Genomic DNA, 18,909 nt, shown 5'->3' on the forward strand with positions numbered 1-18,909 from the left:
TAATGATAATGTTAACCCCCCTTTGCCACAGTGAACTTTCAGGTGTCCCAACACCTCCAAATGCATCCTCGGTAGACAACACATCAGAGAATCGGACTCCTTCACCAGCCATACCGGTGGTACCACCCATAGGACAAGGGGTCATGTCACCTGCACCACCACCAATCTAATCTATTTAATATCTTGCAAAGTTTTTGGTGTTCAATATATAGGTGAAACGAGAACTACACTCAAGAGACGTTTCTACGGCCACAGATCCACAGTCAACACCCATAAGCTGGATACACCCGTAGGACATCATTTCAATCTTCCTAATCACTCAATTTCTGACATGATTTTACAGGGCATTGAGGCACTAGGAAACCACAGAGAGATTGTTCGTCCGAGTAGAGAGAAATTTAATATGGATAAGACGTCTCCAGACCATCCAACCCCATGGTCTGAACATCCAAGAAGGAAATGACTAATAACTTTTTGTCTTTACCTTCTCCTTTTCACCACAGATAAGCCACCCCCCCCCTCCAGTCTGCCTCATTCACCAATTAACTACCTTTCTCTCCCTCTCCTATCATTGACTTTGTCCTTTGTGTTCCCCACCTCTTGTGGTCAACCATCCCCTTCCCCCAATCCCCCTCCTTTCTGTTCAGCCACCTGCTTTCTCTGTGTATTTTCCTCTGCATCATCTATTTCCACTTGACTTATGTTAAATACATTTTTACAAGATGTACATGCTGAAGATAATTTAAGGGGGTGGAGACAGGGCAGGCTGGGGGGGGGGGGGGGGTTCCCTCCATTTTAAGACTTCCTAAAACAGGTTACATGGGCTCAACAGCGCTTGCTGTAAGTGGTATGTTTGTCTGAATCCCTGTATGAATGCAAAAATGTTGTGTCAGGCAGGCAGGGTAACGACTTGAACCACATCCGTGCCTCCATTCCCATGGTTCAAATCAGTGATTTAGTCAAGTCCCTGCAAGTCCATCACAAGTCCTCCAGTCCCAATATAACTCACAAGCTATTCAAATGAGCTTTGACAAAGGCATTCCTTTGTTATTGTTCATCCACTGTTACTTGTGCCTGGACTTGTGATGGACTCAAATACATGTTCAATGACAACAGAAATTATTTCAAACGTAAATATACGAGTATATATAGTCACTACATGCCAAACCTTGCAAAATTTAAGTCAGCCAAGTACATAATTAAGCACATTTGACGTATACAGTGAAATCTGATAACTCAAAACAAATGTCAAGTCAAACAAAGTATCCATTCCCTTCAGTATAAGTATAACAATGATATACAACCCTGCTTAACTCAAAACTCTGCTGAAGTCAAATTTTGAACCTGTTCCCTTGAGGTTTGATTTACCAAGATTGATATTCTGGACCCGCCTCTAATACTGAAGTTTAGAGGTGCCTAAACTTAAAGGGAAAAAAAACCTCTGCAGTGAAGCCCAATGTAAAAGCAAAAGATTTGGACAATACACTGATGAATAGTTGAAATAACTTTGAGGAAACAAATTTAACAGCACCACAGCCACCTTTGAGAAGTGTGCTTATTTGTTCAACGGGGACACCCATGAGTAGACCTCTGATGCATTTATTATTATTATTATTTATTCATGCCAATTCTATTTCATCACATACAAGATGGGCATAGGAGAGGCAAAAGCGATAACAATCACTGTGGTCAAAGACCTGCCAATCCTCATCAAGTTATGTACAGAGTAAAAAAATATATATAAAAATACTAATATAAAAAGTATTTGAAGCCAAAAGTTAGAACTTAAAAATATTTAAATATAAAAAGAAAAGGAATTACTGGAAATGAATGAAGATAATGTCCGCAATTGAATATGAAATTAAATAAGTTACATGAATAAGCAATTAATGATAAAGACACATTAAATAAGGACATAATAAACACAAATTAATAAATGAATAAGAGAACAGTAGGTAAGTGTACAATCAATGTAATGAAAATCTAAAGGGTGATTGGCAAACCGGAGGCTGAAATAGTACTTAAAATGAGAAGAGACCTGCTGCTCCTCATCGAGGTATGAGAAAAGTAAATAAATAAATATAAATAAGAATATATAAAAAATAAAAATAATAGAACATATGAACATTTCGGGAAAAAAAATATGCATTTTTGGAAATTTCAGTTAGTAGGTTGTTTTTAATTCAGCGGAGCTGCAATTGGCTGAATGAGAACGCCTCCTGGACGCTGACTTTAGATGTAATTCAAAACATGACTTGGCAACTTTTGAATTGAAAATCGAGATCCTAGAATATTGTTTTCTCGGAATACACAGCATTCACCGAGCTAAAACTTCATCACGTTCGTTAAGCAACCATCTTTAGATTTTGAACACTTTTGACGGTTGAAATAGAAAAAATCCACAAATGACGAATGATATACTCTACCTTTAATAAATTAACATAACAAAACACACCTTAAAGATAGCTGCTAATGCAATCAGTCTATCCACAATGTTATACTCAAACCTTCAACCGATAGACCTCGTGCGTTAAGGCAGAGTCAGAGGGCCATGGTTTGCATCGCTAGAATAGACGCGAGTAAACCTTTTGTGCATCCATTTTTATAAATTAAAATTTACAAAGAATACCCTCTGTGGAACATTCAAAGCAAAAGGTCTATGTGGCTCGGCCTGGCAAACCATTCGTCAATATTGGTGATATTATAACCAATTCAACATATTATTTGAGGCTTGATCCAATGCATTTGATTTGTATATAAAGAGTAGAATGCAAAATTTAACAGACGGAAACTTGATGTTTACCTCAATACCTCCGGGTTCAACCACGAGTTAATGCTTATTTTATTTTACATTCTTCCCTTCTCATTTAGGAAAAATGCTATCATCATTGGTTTAGGAATAAATACATAATCCTCTTTTCCATTATACGGTGAGGTAACGCAACATTTGTTGAGAAATTCATTTCCAGAAAAATTTCAATCACTACTTTTTGGCAACACATTTTCTGTTTGCAAAACTTTTGTTCCCTGTATTTAAAATCCCTAACACAATTTAAAAGCAAACACTCAACTTTAATACACAAATAATTTGGAAAACAAAATTAGTCTGCCACGCGACACAAATCATCTTACTAAAAAAAGGACGTAAAAGAAACCACCAGTGAACAACATCCAAAGAAAAGAAAAGAATAGAAAACATTCATCACGTGCAATCAAGAGATTTAGAGGGCAGGTATTTAAGCAAGACGGTTTGCTCAATGCTGTGCTAGTCGCAACTTGCAAGCCAAAAGCAAGTTTTGCAATGAATTACGCACACAAGTAAAGTCCCGTGTGGAATTGTAACTGTTTGGGGTTTGTTTTTTTTGTTCGCAGCTGTGAACCTCGGATGTTCCCACTTGGTTTTTCTAGACAAGGTGAGAATTGTATTTTTTCTTTGCAATCAAAATCCATGTCATAAAGTCTGCTCACGGCACTTTGAGGTATGATGTGATTTTGCGGCTTCATTTTAACCTCAGAAACTGCAGTTGATGTCGACGAGGTTCAGGCTTTGAGGTTGAGGTATTGAGGTTCAAAGTGCAAGAGGTTTCATGAAGGTTTTTTTTTAACATAAATTTTCTAACGAAATTACCCAAAAATTCTCAAAAAATACACAAGTCCGTAGTGAGTGGTGGCCATGTTTGCATCTCCATGATCCCGTTACTGTGCCAACCACCGGTTTTGGCAGATCTTACGTAATCACTTCGATAGTGAATATAGAAACACCACATTTAAAGGCAATTTCCTAAAACTTGACATTTCCACCATTATTCACTGCAAGCAGATATGCTCTCAGGCCAAAATTGTGTTAACTAGAACAGAAAATTGTGTTAACCTTTTAAGCACTCTTTCACAGCGTGGATGTGCTAACGGTTGCAAACACATGGGGATTCCTATTGTTACATCACTAATTTACGCAATTGTTTTTAATTGAGATCAGCAAGCTTTTTGCTGTGATTACTGCTCAATGTCTTTGTGAAATAGATGCAAGCTCTGTTAGAAGAACATTGTGAGCTTAGCACTGCCATGGAATTGGGACTGCAGTGTTCTCCAACTTTGAAAATTAAAGGTCGGTGCGCCGTCAAAAAGCGGAGGGGGCGCTATTTGCAGTCATACAATTCTTTATGCTAGGGGCACTATTTGCAGATGAATATGTAATTTATGTATGGATAACAGCTTTTAGGCCATTTCTAACACAGTAACAGTTAAGTACAATACTGGCTCAGCATCATCTTTTTTTAATACATCAGTGACAAGGGACTCTGAGGCAGTTTGGCCTTGAGACTTTTGACCTGATGGATTGCTACAATGGGCAGGCTTGTCATTTTGACAAGTCTTGCATGTTACTGCTTTTGGCCGAGTTTCTGGCCAAAATATACCCTGGAAGGTAAGGGTTGTCCCACTTGTTTGTCTTTTTTATTATTTTTATCATTTTTTAAAGCATGCCCGCAATTTTTGAAGGTTGGCGGCAACTTTTGAAGCTTGACGGGTACCTCAGAAAGCATGGCGGGGCACCAGGTTATTTTTACAGGTTGGAGAACACTGGGACTGATCTCTGCCTTTTTGTTTCCATTGGGGACTGGGTTGAGATGTTGGATAATGAGGGACGTGAACCAGTCACCATCTTAACATGCAAGTGTACTGGTAGGATCCGATTATTGACTGCTGTTGCTCTAAGGGTTCAGAATGTGGCTGCATATTAACTGTTCCCTCCGTGTTTTAGGGTCTCTTTACCCATGTTTATCATTTTCTACAGACAGGAAAATGAACATCGACTGTTGTTCTTGTAAGGGTTGTGGTTATATGTGAACAATACAGGGTCGTGCTAAAAGAAGGAAACCCACTTTTGACAGGAATTTTAACTTACTTGACTTATTTGAACTGTTTTTGTATAATGCCGTGAGGCATAGCTCTCCAACCATTGGGGTGAACAAAATCTTTTTAAAAAAAAAAATCGCAAGAATAGTGTTATTATGTTAATTTGAATACAAGTCACCAAAATCACTGTTGTCCACGTGTAAGTCTAGTGTGTGTTTTGTCTTCAACTCAAGCTCCGGAGCTCAGTCAGATCCAGCAGATGGATATAGCCGTCCATACACAAACAGGTTTGGCACATGAAATTTTTAAACTACCATATCTCAGAGACAAAATATGCATTGGCAATCATTTTTTTGGTCACTTACTCAATATTTTAATACCATTAAATTGAATTTTTGAAATATGCTCAGCAAGTGGGTGAAAATTGCTGTCAAAAATGGGTTTCCTTCTTTTTTGCATCACCCTCTATACTGTCACATTTACTCCTTTGATGGATTGGAAGGTTTGCGTAATCTCATTGCATATGGAGAGGCCCTGACTGGTGCTGCCGTGGTGGGTGGCTGCTGTTGTTTAGACTGTGCTGCTTGCTGTTGAGGCTCAGGTGATTAGGCAGGTGGATGCGTATCAGGTTTTTTGACGGCTGTGGCTGTGGCTGTGGCTGTGGGCAGGACAACAGTTGGTGACTCGGTTTTTACCACTACTGGGGCTTGTTCCCTAACTGGTGGAGTAGCTTGGGGCTGTGGCTGGGGCTGTGGTACAGACTGCGACTGTGGCTTGGCTTCAGTCTGTGGCTCAAGTTTGGCCTGGGTTGGGGTCTGGGACTGAGACGTCAGGCTCTGAAGTGCTTGGTGCTGTTGTTGTTGTTGTTGCTGTTGCTGCTGCTGTTGTTGGGCCTCTGCGCTTTTTGAAGTTGCTGCAGTTGCTGCTGCGCGGCAGCTGTCGCTTGCAGCCGCGCCTGACCGTTCCCGTCTGCTTTATCTGAGCCTGCTGTGTCTGGGCCTGCTGCACCTGGCAGTGTGCTGCCGATTTCAGCGCAGCCTGCCGTTCCGCCGGTGACAGTGACAGCGCTTTGGTCGTTTGGGCACTCAGGGTGACCTGCACCGGCGATCCTGACTGTATGGTCCCCTGGGGTTGTATGGACGCCGTCACCTGACTCGAGCTGGCAACCTGAACTGATGCCGCTCCACTAGTGCTCGCCTGGCCCTGTCCCCTGGACGGCTGAGTGGCTGGAACGCTCTGCACAGTCACCGTCTGTTGAGGCTGTAAGCCGCTGCCCTGTGATCCCTTCGTCATGGGTAGGGTTTGGGACAGGCCACCCACAGTTTTTGCCACGGTCAGCAGCGAGTTGCCTGAGACCGTCGGGATGATAGTGACCGGTTTGCCGGCCTGTTGGATGGACAGCGTGGCCCCAGCTCCTGTCCCTGATTGCTTGACTTGCTGCTGCAGCTGCTGTCGAACTGTGGCCAACTGCTGGACCTGTAGAAGGTAATATAAAACATCCCATTGATATAGAAATGTTGTTCGAGCCCAACACCTCAGAAATGACATTCCGCTCTTTTTCATCTCTTTTTCAGCATCAATTTAATAACAACTGTGGATTACTTTTGTCAGCAGTTACAGACACTGTTAACGGGGCATCACAGCCTGAAATCCCCCAAAATTTCTTATTTTGGATTGTTTACTTATACTATTTCAATGGTCTGGTTGAAAAGAAACCAACCGAATGTATTACCATTCCCAAGAAAAGAAAAAAATCCTGGTTGTTTACATCGGACGTGACAGACATTGTGTGGCATACCCATTTGTATTTCAAGTTGTGTCTATTCAATGAGCATACACGTTGTGTGTGTGTGCGGCACATAATACACACAGCACCAATACACAAATGATGTTTCTAACACATCCGCAGGGTGCGAATCACTGTGCAGCTGGATTCACAACTAGCATATATCGCTTTTTTTCAGGGACAAAATTGTAATCCCCGAAATTCATTCTCGCATGGTTCTCGCAAGAAAAACAAAAAAAACGCCCTGTTTTCAAAAGATGGTTGTGTGGACGTTTATATTCTTATTTTAAATGCCATTTCTATTTAATGTCATTTCGTTTAAAACACTTTTTGTAGCCCAATTGGGCGTATTACAGGCCATAATGTACCTTTGAGTCAACTTGAAAAAAAATTATGTAAAGCTGCAAGGAAAACCCACAGATTTAGACATCTGTTTTTAATATTTTAAGTGAAATTTGGCCTCACAGGGCCCTTTCAAGAGGGTAGCAATTGCAGAAAAATATCTTGCAGGGAGACACAAATCCCAACATCACAGCAACAAATCCTGTATATATATATCCTACAAATAAAAACAACAGCAAAATCAAGACGCTTGTTGTTCCATCTACAATCCTGGCCAAATCTCGCTGGGCCCCCCAGCCCCCGTTCAATGTTGTCTCTCATTGCGCGGTGTGTGCTCCATCAGCTGGAGAGAACAACATTGACCGGGGGAGCGGGGGAGCAGGGGAGTGGGTGACCGTGGCAGGCTCAGGTAGTGTCCCAACCATTTTGGCAGGGATTGTAGCACATGCTTTTTGGGGTATGGCCCATTTTTAATGTGAAAGTGCAGTTCCTAAATGACATTCAACATCATGTTAACATTAACACTTCTAATCCTCACCTGGCCTACTCGCTGCACTACCGCAGGGCTGCCCTGAGCCTGGGAGGTCGTGACCCTTTGAACTCTGACCTGCTGTATTTGCTGCGGGGTCAACGTGCTGACCTGCTGTGAGAGACGTTGCCGCTGGCTGCTTGTTGTCTGCACAACCTGTGTCATAAATAGACATTTTGGTACATCTTTGAAGAATCGCTGATTTAATATTTAAAGGTAATATACAACATTGCTGTTGCTGTAATTTTCAGAAATGGGACGGATTTTGAGGTTAGTATTTTATAGCAGATATTGTTACCGTGAACTGTTGAACTGTTTGTGTTCATATACGCTGGAAAAAACAGGGAAACAGTGCTCTTCTTGTGGTCTGGTTCCCTGGCCACTCCAGACGAAATGGAGCAATTTATAGTCGTCGGGGCATTGTCAGGTCTGGGAACCTGACTAGCTGGCTTGCACCCCTTCATGGATGTGTAACTGATTGCAACAAAATGTGAACTAACTAAATTTGGTTAATTGGGGGCAGTAATTGAAAAAACAGAATACTACATGTGTTGCTCACACTTGTATTGGAAGAAATGCATATTACAGGTTACTACTCGGTAGTATTTTGTAGCTTTAGGTGAGGTTAGGGTTAAATGACCGTAAACTTTTGTAAAATTTACAATTAACACTCGTACTATCTACTTAGCAGCTCTAAGAGAAATGAGGCCCTGTTCAGGGTTCCCAGCACTTTATAAAAACCTGATATCAGGTTTTTCACTGATATTTCCCTGAGATATTTTCAAAATTCCATGAGAAATATTTTCGCTTTAACACGGTTGCTGGAAAATCAAGAGGCTGTTGCAGCAAAGCAACTAAGATACTGATAGCACACTGGTAACTTGTTGACAAGCGATGGCCTCCCTTCTCCCCTTATAGCTATATTCCGAGTTGGTCAATGGACACAGCTTGAACACACCGCCCAAGACGCACACACACCCAACTGGCGAAAACCTTTTCCTTCTGCGTCACTATCAAAATTCCCTGAGTTTTCCCCAGATTTTTGGTGGTTTTCCAAATTTGCTGAGTTTTTCCTGACTGGAAAACTGGAAACTCATTTTCAAGGCTTCTCCTGATTTCCAGAGTGGTCGGGAACCCTGCTGCACCTGTCAGTGGACAAGATCCACAGTCCATACCTGACTAGCCAGCGAGCCAGTGACAGCGACTGATACCGACGGGGAGCTGATCCTGATCTGGGCTTGGCTGATGGTCTCTGAGGCTCCTTGCAGCTGGGTCTGGCTGACTGCTGTGTTGCCTGTCTGCATCTTCTGCTGTTGAGCCAACAGTTGCTGGGCTTTGACTGTCAGCTGGGATAAGGGCAAAACAAATAAACACTTGTTGTTAGAACTGCCATGTTGCTTTAGTCTTGTTGATATACCCTAACGTGGCGCGGCCGCTAACGTGGCACACTTTGATTTTTCGCCTCTAGTAGCTTGCTAGAGCAAAGTTTTACCTTGAATTTCACAGTAAGTAAAATTCCGTCAGGCTCTAAACATTTCCGTTCATAAATCTGGAGTCAGCCGACCCGGCAAGCTCGGTAGTTGAGCGGTAAGACTTCTGCACTAGAAAGCAGGTCATGGGTTCGAGTCCCACCCGAGTGATTTTTCTCTCAATCACTCGGGACAATACAGTATTTGGGTAAAACCAAATATTGAACATGACTGACTTGACATGGCAATCCCCAGCCCCTGCCCGTACACATAACGAGGACGAAAGCCACCCACCAGTTGTTGCTGCTTGGTCTGGTGCTGACCCTTCTGCATCTGCTGTATCTGGGTGAAGTTGATCTTGGGCCTGGCCACCATGCTGGGGAGAGTCAGGGGCTTCATGGGGATGTTGCCTTGCTGCTGCTGAGCTTGTTGCTGCTGCTGCTGTTGTTGAGCTCCCCCGGCCCCCTGGGCCTGCGCCTGGGCCTGGGTGAGACCCTTGGGTGCTCCCGCCGTTGCTGCAGCATTGCTGACTGTCAGCCCGCTGAGGGTGATACCCTTGAGTCCGGCCACCGTGGTGAGGGGCAGGGTGGTGATGGCCGTGGTGGTGGTCTTTTGGCTCTTCTGGCCCTGGCTGGCCAGGAGTTGGCTCTGGCGCTTCAGGATGGCCGTCAGTTCCTCGTTCTTGATGGTCCGGGTTATGGTCTTGCCTCCCAACTGCATCTAAGGGAAGAATTTTTTTTAAAGGAGTCACATACAATTTTAAGTCAAAACAAGTCAGGTGTGTTTACAAACACAAATGCCCCGCAACGATGACAGTTCCCATGACATAACACCACTCTTTTAACATCAACTTACATGTACCTTGGTCACATGGAACATTCATTGACAGCATTAGTGTCTTCTGTAGGTTTTATATGAATAAATCCCTAATCCCTATAATCTCAGAATAAATACATGATTTCTATTGTTTTAGCCACTGTGAACTTGACCCTTGACCTTTTGGCCCCAAATTCAATAGGCTTCTTAGGATTACCAAGAACAATCCACAAACCAAATTTGAAGTTCACATGTAAAGTATTTCTCAAGTTATCGCGCTGACAAGATTTTTATTGTGTTAGCCACTGTGAACTTGACCCTTGACCTTTTGGCCCCAAATTCAATAGGCTTCTTAGGATTACCAAGAACAATCCACAAACCAAATTTGAAGTTCACATGTAAAGTATTTCTCAAGTTATCGCGCTGACAAGATTTTTATTGTGTTAGCCACTGTGAACTTGACCCTTGACCTTTTGGCCCCAAATGCAATAGGCTTCTTAGGATTGCCAAGAACAATCCACAAACCAAATTTGAAGTTCACATGTAAAGTATTTCTCAAGTTATCGCGCTGACAAGATTTCTATTGTTTTAGCCACTGTGAACTTGACCTTTGGCCTTTTGGCCCCAAATGCAAAAGGCTTCTTAGGATTGCCAAAAACAATCCACAAACCAAATTTGAAGTTCACATGTAAAGTATTTCTCAAGTTATCGCGCTGACAAGATTTCTATTGTTTTAGCCACTGTGAACTTGACCTTTGGCCTTTTGGCCCCAAATGCAAAAGGCTTCTTAGGATTACCAAGAACAATCCACAAACCAAATTTGAAGTTCATATGTTAAGTATTTCTCAAGTTATCGCGCTGACAAGATTTCTATTGTTTTAGCCACTGTGAACTTGACCTTTGGCCTTTTGGCCCCAAATGCAAAAGGCTTCTTAGGATTACCAAGAACAATCCACAAACCAAATTTGAAGTTCATATGTTAAGTATTTCTCAAGTTATCGCGCTGACACGATTTATCCGGACACACACACCCACACACCCACACACCCATACTTGTTTCACATGACTAGTGTGGACTTTCCATTGCTTTCGTGTAGTTAAGAAAAACCAGTGAAAAAACTCATTTTTCTCAAACTGTGAAAACTCTTTCAACCCAATTTTTTTTCTATGATTCCCTTTAGTGTTTCTCTTCATTCTGCTACAGATAAACCTAACCCAAAAATGCCTCTAAACCTGTTTTCCAGAAATGGGGAAACACTGTGTGGACGTGGGGCAAGTCCACACAACGTCGGTGCTACCTACATTATGTGGACGTCTTTTGTTCGGAAGTCCACACTGCGTATGTAAGACAAACTCACCCACCCACACACACACCCACCCACCCACCCACCCACGGAAGGACAAGGCGGAAACAGTATGCCCCTTCGGCTTCGCCGCGGGGCATAATAAAATTGAGAGTCTGACATTTTGACAATTTGATTGGGAATCTGAATTTATACAAGGCCAAAAAAACCAAAAGTTCTGCTTCCGGTTCCTGACCTACCCTATTTTTATGGCCCTAACCTTTACATATTTATCGGCAAGTTACAAATAAATACTAAAAAAAAAATTCAAAATAATAAAGCAAAAAAATCCTGTTGTGTTTTCTGCTTTCACGAAATGCCTATCAACAACCTTTTTATGTCAAAAATGCTTGTATTTCTTTGTTTTTGCCTACTTACATTCGCTATTTTCGAAAAGAAACCATAGTTGTTTTAACAAGTTCCCTTCGCAATTTCAAGTTCCCTTTGCGATTCGCTATCGCGGTCATGAAAACATGTGCGCATTGATGTGTCAAAAAATCTGTCACAAAAGACACAAGATGTCTCTATTTGTATGTCTGAATCAGGAACGAGCTACTACTACTACTACAACTGACCTGTGCCCTGGCCTGGCCAGCCTGGGTCAGCTGAGGCTGGGCCAGGGAGGACGTCGTCGCAGCCACCTGGCTGACCGTCACGTTGCTGGTGGGCGGTTTCTGGCCGGACTGGAGCTGTTTCTGCACAGCTTGGGCCTGGGCCTCCGCCTGGGCCTGGGCCACCTTGGCTTGGGCTTGGGCTTGCTGCAGTCGCTGTTGGTATCAAAGAGAACAAGCTCCATATGATCTCGGAAGCCGTGGACTCCCAACGAATCTGTGTTGCACTTTGTGTGGAATGTGTACGCGGAGCAGGCATGAGGGTATTGTCTCCCGGATTATTGCCTTTCATTGAATGTTTGTTACTAATTAACGGAGAGACACAACTTGTCGAGCTGCTGTCGGCAGCTAAAAACCAGACGACTCTTAGGCTGCATCTGAATCTCTTGTCTATAGTTCTATATTTTTTGCCTCTATTATTTGCCGCCCATACATGAACCATATACTATCAAAAAGAGTGTTTTCGGATCATTCTAATGGTGCAGTTTATTCATAGTGTTACCATTGCAGAAACATTAAGAAAAGTGCTTCAGAAGTATCCAGCCACATTTTAAGGTATGCAGTGCCGTTTGGTCATGTGGTGAAATGGTTTGCAGTTTAGGTTAACAATTTGAAGTGTGTTGGACAGAAACAGAACCCTCAGCTGTCAGGAAAATCATGAAACATTTTAAATGTTATCTTTTGAAATTTGTTTGTTACCAAAAAGGGATGTCTCATAGTTTTTATATGTTTCAGACGAATATATATTTTCTACAAATATGCCCCAGTGTAAATTTCATTTCATAAACCCTTTAAGGCTACTTTAGCGATTTGCAGAAGATATGGCAAATGAGGTATGGACTCCATGAAGAATGATAAGAGATTTAAACTAGAAAGCACTCGGAGAGCGCAATCTCCGCCAAGGCTAAACAACCCAACCATATTGTTAGTACATCCAACATGAGGATCTTTTAAAATGCTCAATCATGTTCTGAAATCAAAGGGCAGAAACACTCAGTATTAATATGTATTGTTCACTTGTTGAAATTGAATACAGAATAATCAAGTGCATATGGCAGAATTGTGCCATTTCCATAGGGTCACTGTTTAAAATTAGGGTCATAAAACAGGGGCTTGCTAGCCGAGAAGTCTCTAGAGGGACAAGAAGGCTGGCATAATGATTTTAACGTACACCGCCTGTCACTTGCACTGTGTGCACAGTATATGGCCCAGCAATGGTCGGGTCCATTAGTTTTTTTGGGGGGGGGGAGGGGTGCCCAAGTTTCATGGCCTATGGCATATTTGCACATACAAAATGGTGAAGAATCCTTAAAAAAAAACCTGCATCAGGATCACGTCCAAAATCTAATGGGTCCGTACTTGTACCAAGGACCACCCCTACACAAATTTTCATGAAAATCTGCCCACAACTTTAAGAGTTCTTTTATCCTGTTCACAGACAAACCAACCAACTAACCAACACCGGTGAAAACATAACCTCCTTGGCGGAGGTAACAAAATGTGGGGGACTTTTTTACCTTCAATTATATTATTTGTTTCTACTGACCTTGATTTGTGCCTGCTGCTGTGCCTGAGCCTGCTGCATCAGTTGCTGTTTGATGGCTTGCTGTTTTATCAGGCTGTACTGAGCTACCTTAGCTGTGTACAGTCAACAAAAAAGTACACAATTTGACATTATTTATAAAGCTTTTCTTTTTCAAAATTTTTTGAAATATTATTTATCACAAATCTCTGTAAGGCCCATCACAGACCAGAGGTTGATTTCATACAAAGATGCGTTACAAGACGAGACAACTTTCTTGAAATCAGCCCCAGTAAAGAATCGCCAAGTGCCTACCTGTCATTGTAGCGGTGGCGGTGGGCGTTGATCTAGCCTGACTGACAGACCCTGCTGACGTGATGACCACCTGCGTGCCTGATGTGACTGGTGCACGGACCTGACTGGTGATGATGCCTCCTGAGCTAGGGAGGGAGACGTGGGCGATGGTGGTGCGGACGGCCTGGGCACGGACTACCTGCCCCGGGGGACTTGCAACCTTGTTCAGAAGAAAAAAGAAATGTCATAAAACTTCAACTCCCATAAAAAAAATTTTATAAAAATAATAATTATAATGTGGTGCTTATAATAGTGCTTTACACCGAAGGTCTCAAAGCACTTCCCAATTATTACCCCTGTTCATCAGGCCATGAGACATTTATCTGCAGCAGCTCAAGATCAGCGCAATTTAGTCTCTACCTTCACAGGTACCCATTTATACTCCTGGGTGGAGAGAGGCAATTGTAGTAAAGTGTCTTGCCCAAAAACACAAGCACCATGTTCCCCATCAGGGTTCGAACCCATGTACCACTGCATGAGTCGAACACCAAAACCATTGGACCACGGTGCTCCACTGTAACCTTGCTCGAAACCTTGCTAGTAACCTTAACCTTGCTCGTAACCTTGCTCATAACCTTGCCAGTAACCTTGCTAGCAACCTTGCTAGTAACCTTGCTAGTAACCTTGCTAGTACCCTTGCTGGTAACCTTACTAGTAACCTTGCTAAAAACCTTGCTGGTAACCTTCCCAACTCATCTCAAATTCTCTGACATGCAGATAACTAATGCCACTTTCCTTTGGTTGTATAACCTTCACAGTGACTTGCCTGGACTTTCCTCAATACTGCACAAAATCCTCAAAAACCACCTGGTAAATACCTACGGTTTGTGCACTTTCAGATGAAATGTTTTAGGACTTATGGGTTACAGACACTGTTAAAGAGGCATCACAGCCTGAAATCCCCGAAAATTTCTTATGTGGGATTGATTACTTATACAGGGGTGTGAGTGACCACTGATAAAAATAGCTGAAAAAGGTGTAAAAAAGCTGAACTTTGGAAATCTCCTACACTTTTGTACACGGCAAGTGAGGGAAAAAGCTGAAAAAAAAGCTGAAATCCAAAACAAAAAAAGCCTAACCACTAGGCCACACTCCCCACAGTGCTCCTGGGTGGAGTGAGGCAAGTGGGGGCGATGTGACTTGCCCAAGGACGCAACATATGTCCAGCAGCTGGATTTGAACCCCTGACCCTCTTATCATGAGTCACGAACCCTAAACACTAGGCCACACTCCCCCATTGCTTGAACACATCAAATGCTTGAACATATCAAAAACTTTTCCACATCTGAATCAGCATGCAGGTTATAACTATAGTGAAACCACAGAGCAGGTTTCGTGACCTGTCCTTTTTATTCCCGCTATCCTTCTTAACCACACATCAACTTTGTCACACATGCTTATACCGAAAATATCCAGGATGTCACTGGCTGTGCCTCAACATATTGCCAGTGATTGCTGGAGGATTTTGCAGGATTGAGGCAGTGGTCACCCCTCAAAGGACCACACTCAAGAAATACCAAATGGCGTTGGAGGATTAAAGCTGCATGCAAGTTTTACATGGAGGCAATTGGAGGATTGTGCAGGATTGAGGTTGCATCTTAGCAAAAAATGCCTGGGGAATTAGGGTTAAGTAATGGGTGACTTTCATACAAAAGGGCAGAATTCCGTAGAAGATGTACCTTGTCTGTCAGCACGTAGGCATCCACCACGCCCACCACCTCCTCGTAGGCCCCCGGCAGGTAAGCGCCAACCTTCTTGACTAGCCACTCTTCCCCGGTCACTCTGGCATCCCCCTGTCGGTCCAGTGTCTCCTTCCTTGCCCGCAGCTTGATGGCCTGGTTGGCCTTGATGATGGTCGCTTGGACCGTCTCGTCCACGACGACTTCCTTGCGGGGGATGTAGGTGCCAGGACCTTCAAAGAGCCACTCGTCGCCGGCCACGCGCTTGGTCTTGGCCACCGCGTCGTCGAAGTCTAGGATAGCGCGGAGTCGGAGGGCCGAGTTGGCTGGGACTACCTTGAGTGCAGTCACAGGCTGAAACACAATAGGCGAAAAATGTATGATACAAGAACTGAATAAATCAGTTTGGTAGTCTTATCCACTTCAGGATAAATACATATGGTAATCACATACAAGTCAACAGCTCATTCGATTACTTTCCCCGCACTTACTTGTGCAAGTGCCAATGCGTTCAATTTAATCCTCAAATGACTTCTCACGCTTACTCGAGCCTTGCCCAGGTAAGCGACCCGCTGAGCCCATTACTCGGGTAAATATCCCACGTGTAAGTCTAACGCTGCGGCGGGGAGAATTCAAAAGTGTTTCAGCTTCACTTGACTTCACACTAGTACAAGACGACGGGATGAAAGTCAAGTTTTAAAATTTAAACATAGAGCAAGGATATACATGGGATTTCTTGTTCACTTTGGAAGAGCAGTTCAGTGGTGGCCACCGTGGCTCGCTTTCGACGGCTCGAATCCACTTTGCAAAAAGGATTTAATCGCCACATGACCTCTGGACTCGGTTCGGTTGCTCTGCTCGACCTGGAGTAACCCGCGATCATTCATTTATTGCTACAGATTGCACATGTGCATCTATACCCAACACGAAATTAAGGGTAAGCTTGAGGGAAGTAATCAAATGCGCTGTCTGTGTCTGTACAGCCCTACTGCTTCAAGACCAAAATATAAAAGTAACCAATAAACGTCGAGAGAAACAAACAACAAAACACCGCAAATTACCAGTTTCAGGATTTCGCCCGGGTAGAGAGGGAATGGTTCTTGAGTCAGACGGATCTCCTGATCAGCATGGTTCAGCTTGATCTGTCCGCTCTGATCCTCAATCACCGAGCCGTCCTCGTTGCGCTGGACAGGGTTCTCAATGATGCAGTAGTGACGAGGGGGGACCATGGCCATCTTCTCGGGACCGAAGATGACCCTAAAAAGGAGGGAAAGGAAAGGATGGAGATCTTGAGGCTCAGAAATATATATATTTTTGCATCAAACTTCTAATCCGCAATATTTACCCTCAATCTTTTGGTAGGGATTGAAGACGTCTGTATGGGTGAGCAAGAGGTCATGGGTACAATTCCTATCTAAGAAATCTTGTGGACTTTTTTTACTGCTTAAATCTAAGAAAGCACCGAATATTCAAAATGCCTGAACAAGTTAAGTCTGTACTACAATATGTCTTATGGCTAATTAATTATTCATATGTATGAATGGCATTTCTGCTCGGTGTACACAACGTATATGCGAAAATTGAGTTTTCATGGCACGTAGCGCCGAAATTTTTTTCGCTATGGGCCAACCCGTGGTCCGATTTTTATGTTTTTGGTATCAAAAGATGCGCAAAGCTCGAGGCTAAAAAGTCATAACAGCTCGGATCGCGAAAATTTTTTTTTAGAAGCTATCGCGGAAAATGTTGAGGGGGGGGCGGATTCCGCCCCCCCCCCCCGGCCCCTTTATTCCGCCCCCCCCCCCCCCCCCCCCCCCCCCTTTAGGGTTAAACAGCTAGCCAGTCAATCCTATTTTATGTAGGCTGGGAATTCTTAACTGTTGAAAATAGCCACTTGATTGATTTTGACTGCAAGGGCAACTTGGACCAGAATGTATGTTTGCATAGGAGGGTTAACCCTCTCTCCCTCTCTGACTGGCACATTCAACAAAACCATCCCAGCAGTCAAATTCAATCAAGTGACTGTTTTGAACAATTGCATGCTCCCTCATAAAGCAGGGATTGACTAGGCCTTAAAGCTGGGATCTGAGTATGGTCGCATTCGCACAGCTATGTTGATCAATTCCAATCAAGTCTCAACATTGCTCCATGATCTTGGAAAGCTCAAGCCATGAGCGGGTGGTGTCTCGTTTATGTTGGTCTGTGTAACTTGTTGCTCTAAAGGGAAAGTAACTTGTCCATAATTTGATGATGTGTCTTACCTTTCATGGTCCTGCCTGATGAATGTGCGGGGACCAGTCTCCACAGTGGTGACATTTGTGTTGTGGTTGAGCACGTGGATGTAGTAGTAGGGTGGGATCCTGTAGATGGACTCCTCCGAACCACTCCCGCCCGCAAAGCCGAAAGGGGCACCGCCACGCTTTCCCTTTTCTGTCATTTTGATTGTTTATTCTGTAATTAAACACATTAGAATATTACAATTCTTTCTGGAAATACAGCACAGGATACATGTATCTCTGATCAGTCCCTGTGGTACCATGTGCATGTACAGAAATCTGCAGAGAGAAGATAATTAATCCAAACCTTCCAAAATCCTCCAAAATCCTCTTTGCATATATAAAGTGGAAGTTTTCGAAGGATTGAGCCTGTATGGCACAACTGTGTCAGTTGATTTTGCAGGATGCATTGTGTCAAAATCTACACCTTGTACATGTTGTAGCTTGTGTTGTCTATAGCCATGCATAAATTTAGGCCCATTATATATAATTCGAGAGGTTGTGGGTTCAAGCCCCACCGTGGCCATGCGTGTTGTGCCCTTGAGTAAGTCGCTTTACCTCAATTACTCCTCTCAACCCAGGTGTTTAATGGGAACCGGCATTATCCACTGCTTTAATGTGCAGATGTGATTGTTGGAGGATTTTGCAGGATTGAGGCAGTGGTCACCCCTCCACTGAACAAATTCAAGAAATGGAGGATTTTGGAGGATTGAGGCTGTATCCAATTTTACATGGCGGCAGCTGGGAGGATTTTGAAGGATTGCGGGTGCATCCTAGCAAAAAAAGGGTTTGGAAGTTAGTTATAAGCATAAAGTGTTCAAATAAGTCACATTGCAAACTGTGGTCGGTTGACACAGCAATGTCAGTTTTGCTATTACCCATCATGTGATTTTGTAAGCCAACTGTAAAGACCAAAGTTCATTTTTAATAAAGTAATTACAACCTATTAAGCTTCAACACATCACACATTCCAGGCAACCCGCCTTGTTTATCCAAGTAAGGTTTTGGTTGGAAATTAAAATGTCACAGATTAGTTTCCGATGTTGACACCTGACGCTCCCTTCTTCTGAAATCTCTCCAATAACACACCACAATGAAATAATTATCAACAATTTCATAAATGAACAATTTGTGTTTTTTAAATTATAAAAAAAAAAAATTCCAATATCCTCGACTTAAAGGCAGAGTACATCATTTGCAGCTATCCAAAAAGTAACAGACAAAGTTATTGTGAAAAGCATACTTGGTTTAAGGATGGTAATGGCACTAAACTCCCTGCGAAATTATTCTTTCTGGCATGCTGTTATATTGAAGAAAACAGTTAAAGAAGG

The 18,909-nt window shown here is 42.9% G+C and overlaps 1 protein-coding gene across 6 annotated transcripts in view; it reads right to left on the reverse strand.

Moving 5' to 3' along the window:
- Window positions 1-1,147: 1,147 nt before the first annotated feature.
- The window catches only part of LOC119742498 (chromatin modification-related protein eaf-1-like), a 33,278-nt gene continuing 15,516 nt past the window's right edge, over window positions 1,148-18,909 (reverse strand). For 3 of the 6 annotated variants that reach the window (XM_038218440.1, XM_038218438.1, XM_038218439.1), the window contains exons 2-11: window positions 17,564-17,753; window positions 16,367-16,562; window positions 15,306-15,659; window positions 13,588-13,786; window positions 13,297-13,388; window positions 11,715-11,906; window positions 9,275-9,700; window positions 8,687-8,857; window positions 7,521-7,667; window positions 1,148-6,330 (exon numbers count right to left, since the gene is read on the reverse strand). In XM_038218440.1, coding sequence (XP_038074368.1) covers window positions 5,647-6,330; window positions 7,521-7,667; window positions 8,687-8,857; window positions 9,275-9,700; window positions 11,715-11,906; window positions 13,297-13,388; window positions 13,588-13,786; window positions 15,306-15,659; window positions 16,367-16,562; window positions 17,564-17,739 — 2,637 coding nt within the window. In that variant the 5' untranslated portion in view covers window positions 17,740-17,753 and the 3' untranslated portion in view covers window positions 1,148-5,646. Of the gene's footprint in view, window positions 6,331-7,520; window positions 7,668-8,686; window positions 8,858-9,274; window positions 9,701-11,714; window positions 11,907-13,296; window positions 13,389-13,587; window positions 13,787-15,019; window positions 15,023-15,305; window positions 15,660-16,366; window positions 16,563-17,563; window positions 17,754-18,909 lie in introns of all 6 variants that reach the window. The other 3 variants (XM_038218441.1, XM_038218442.1, XM_038218443.1) reach the window with 3 other exon arrangements.

This window comes from Patiria miniata, unplaced genomic scaffold (genome assembly GCF_015706575.1).
Source record: "Patiria miniata isolate m_02_andy unplaced genomic scaffold, ASM1570657v1 HiC_scaffold_6, whole genome shotgun sequence".
NCBI lineage: Eukaryota > Metazoa > Echinodermata > Asteroidea > Valvatida > Asterinidae > Patiria > Patiria miniata.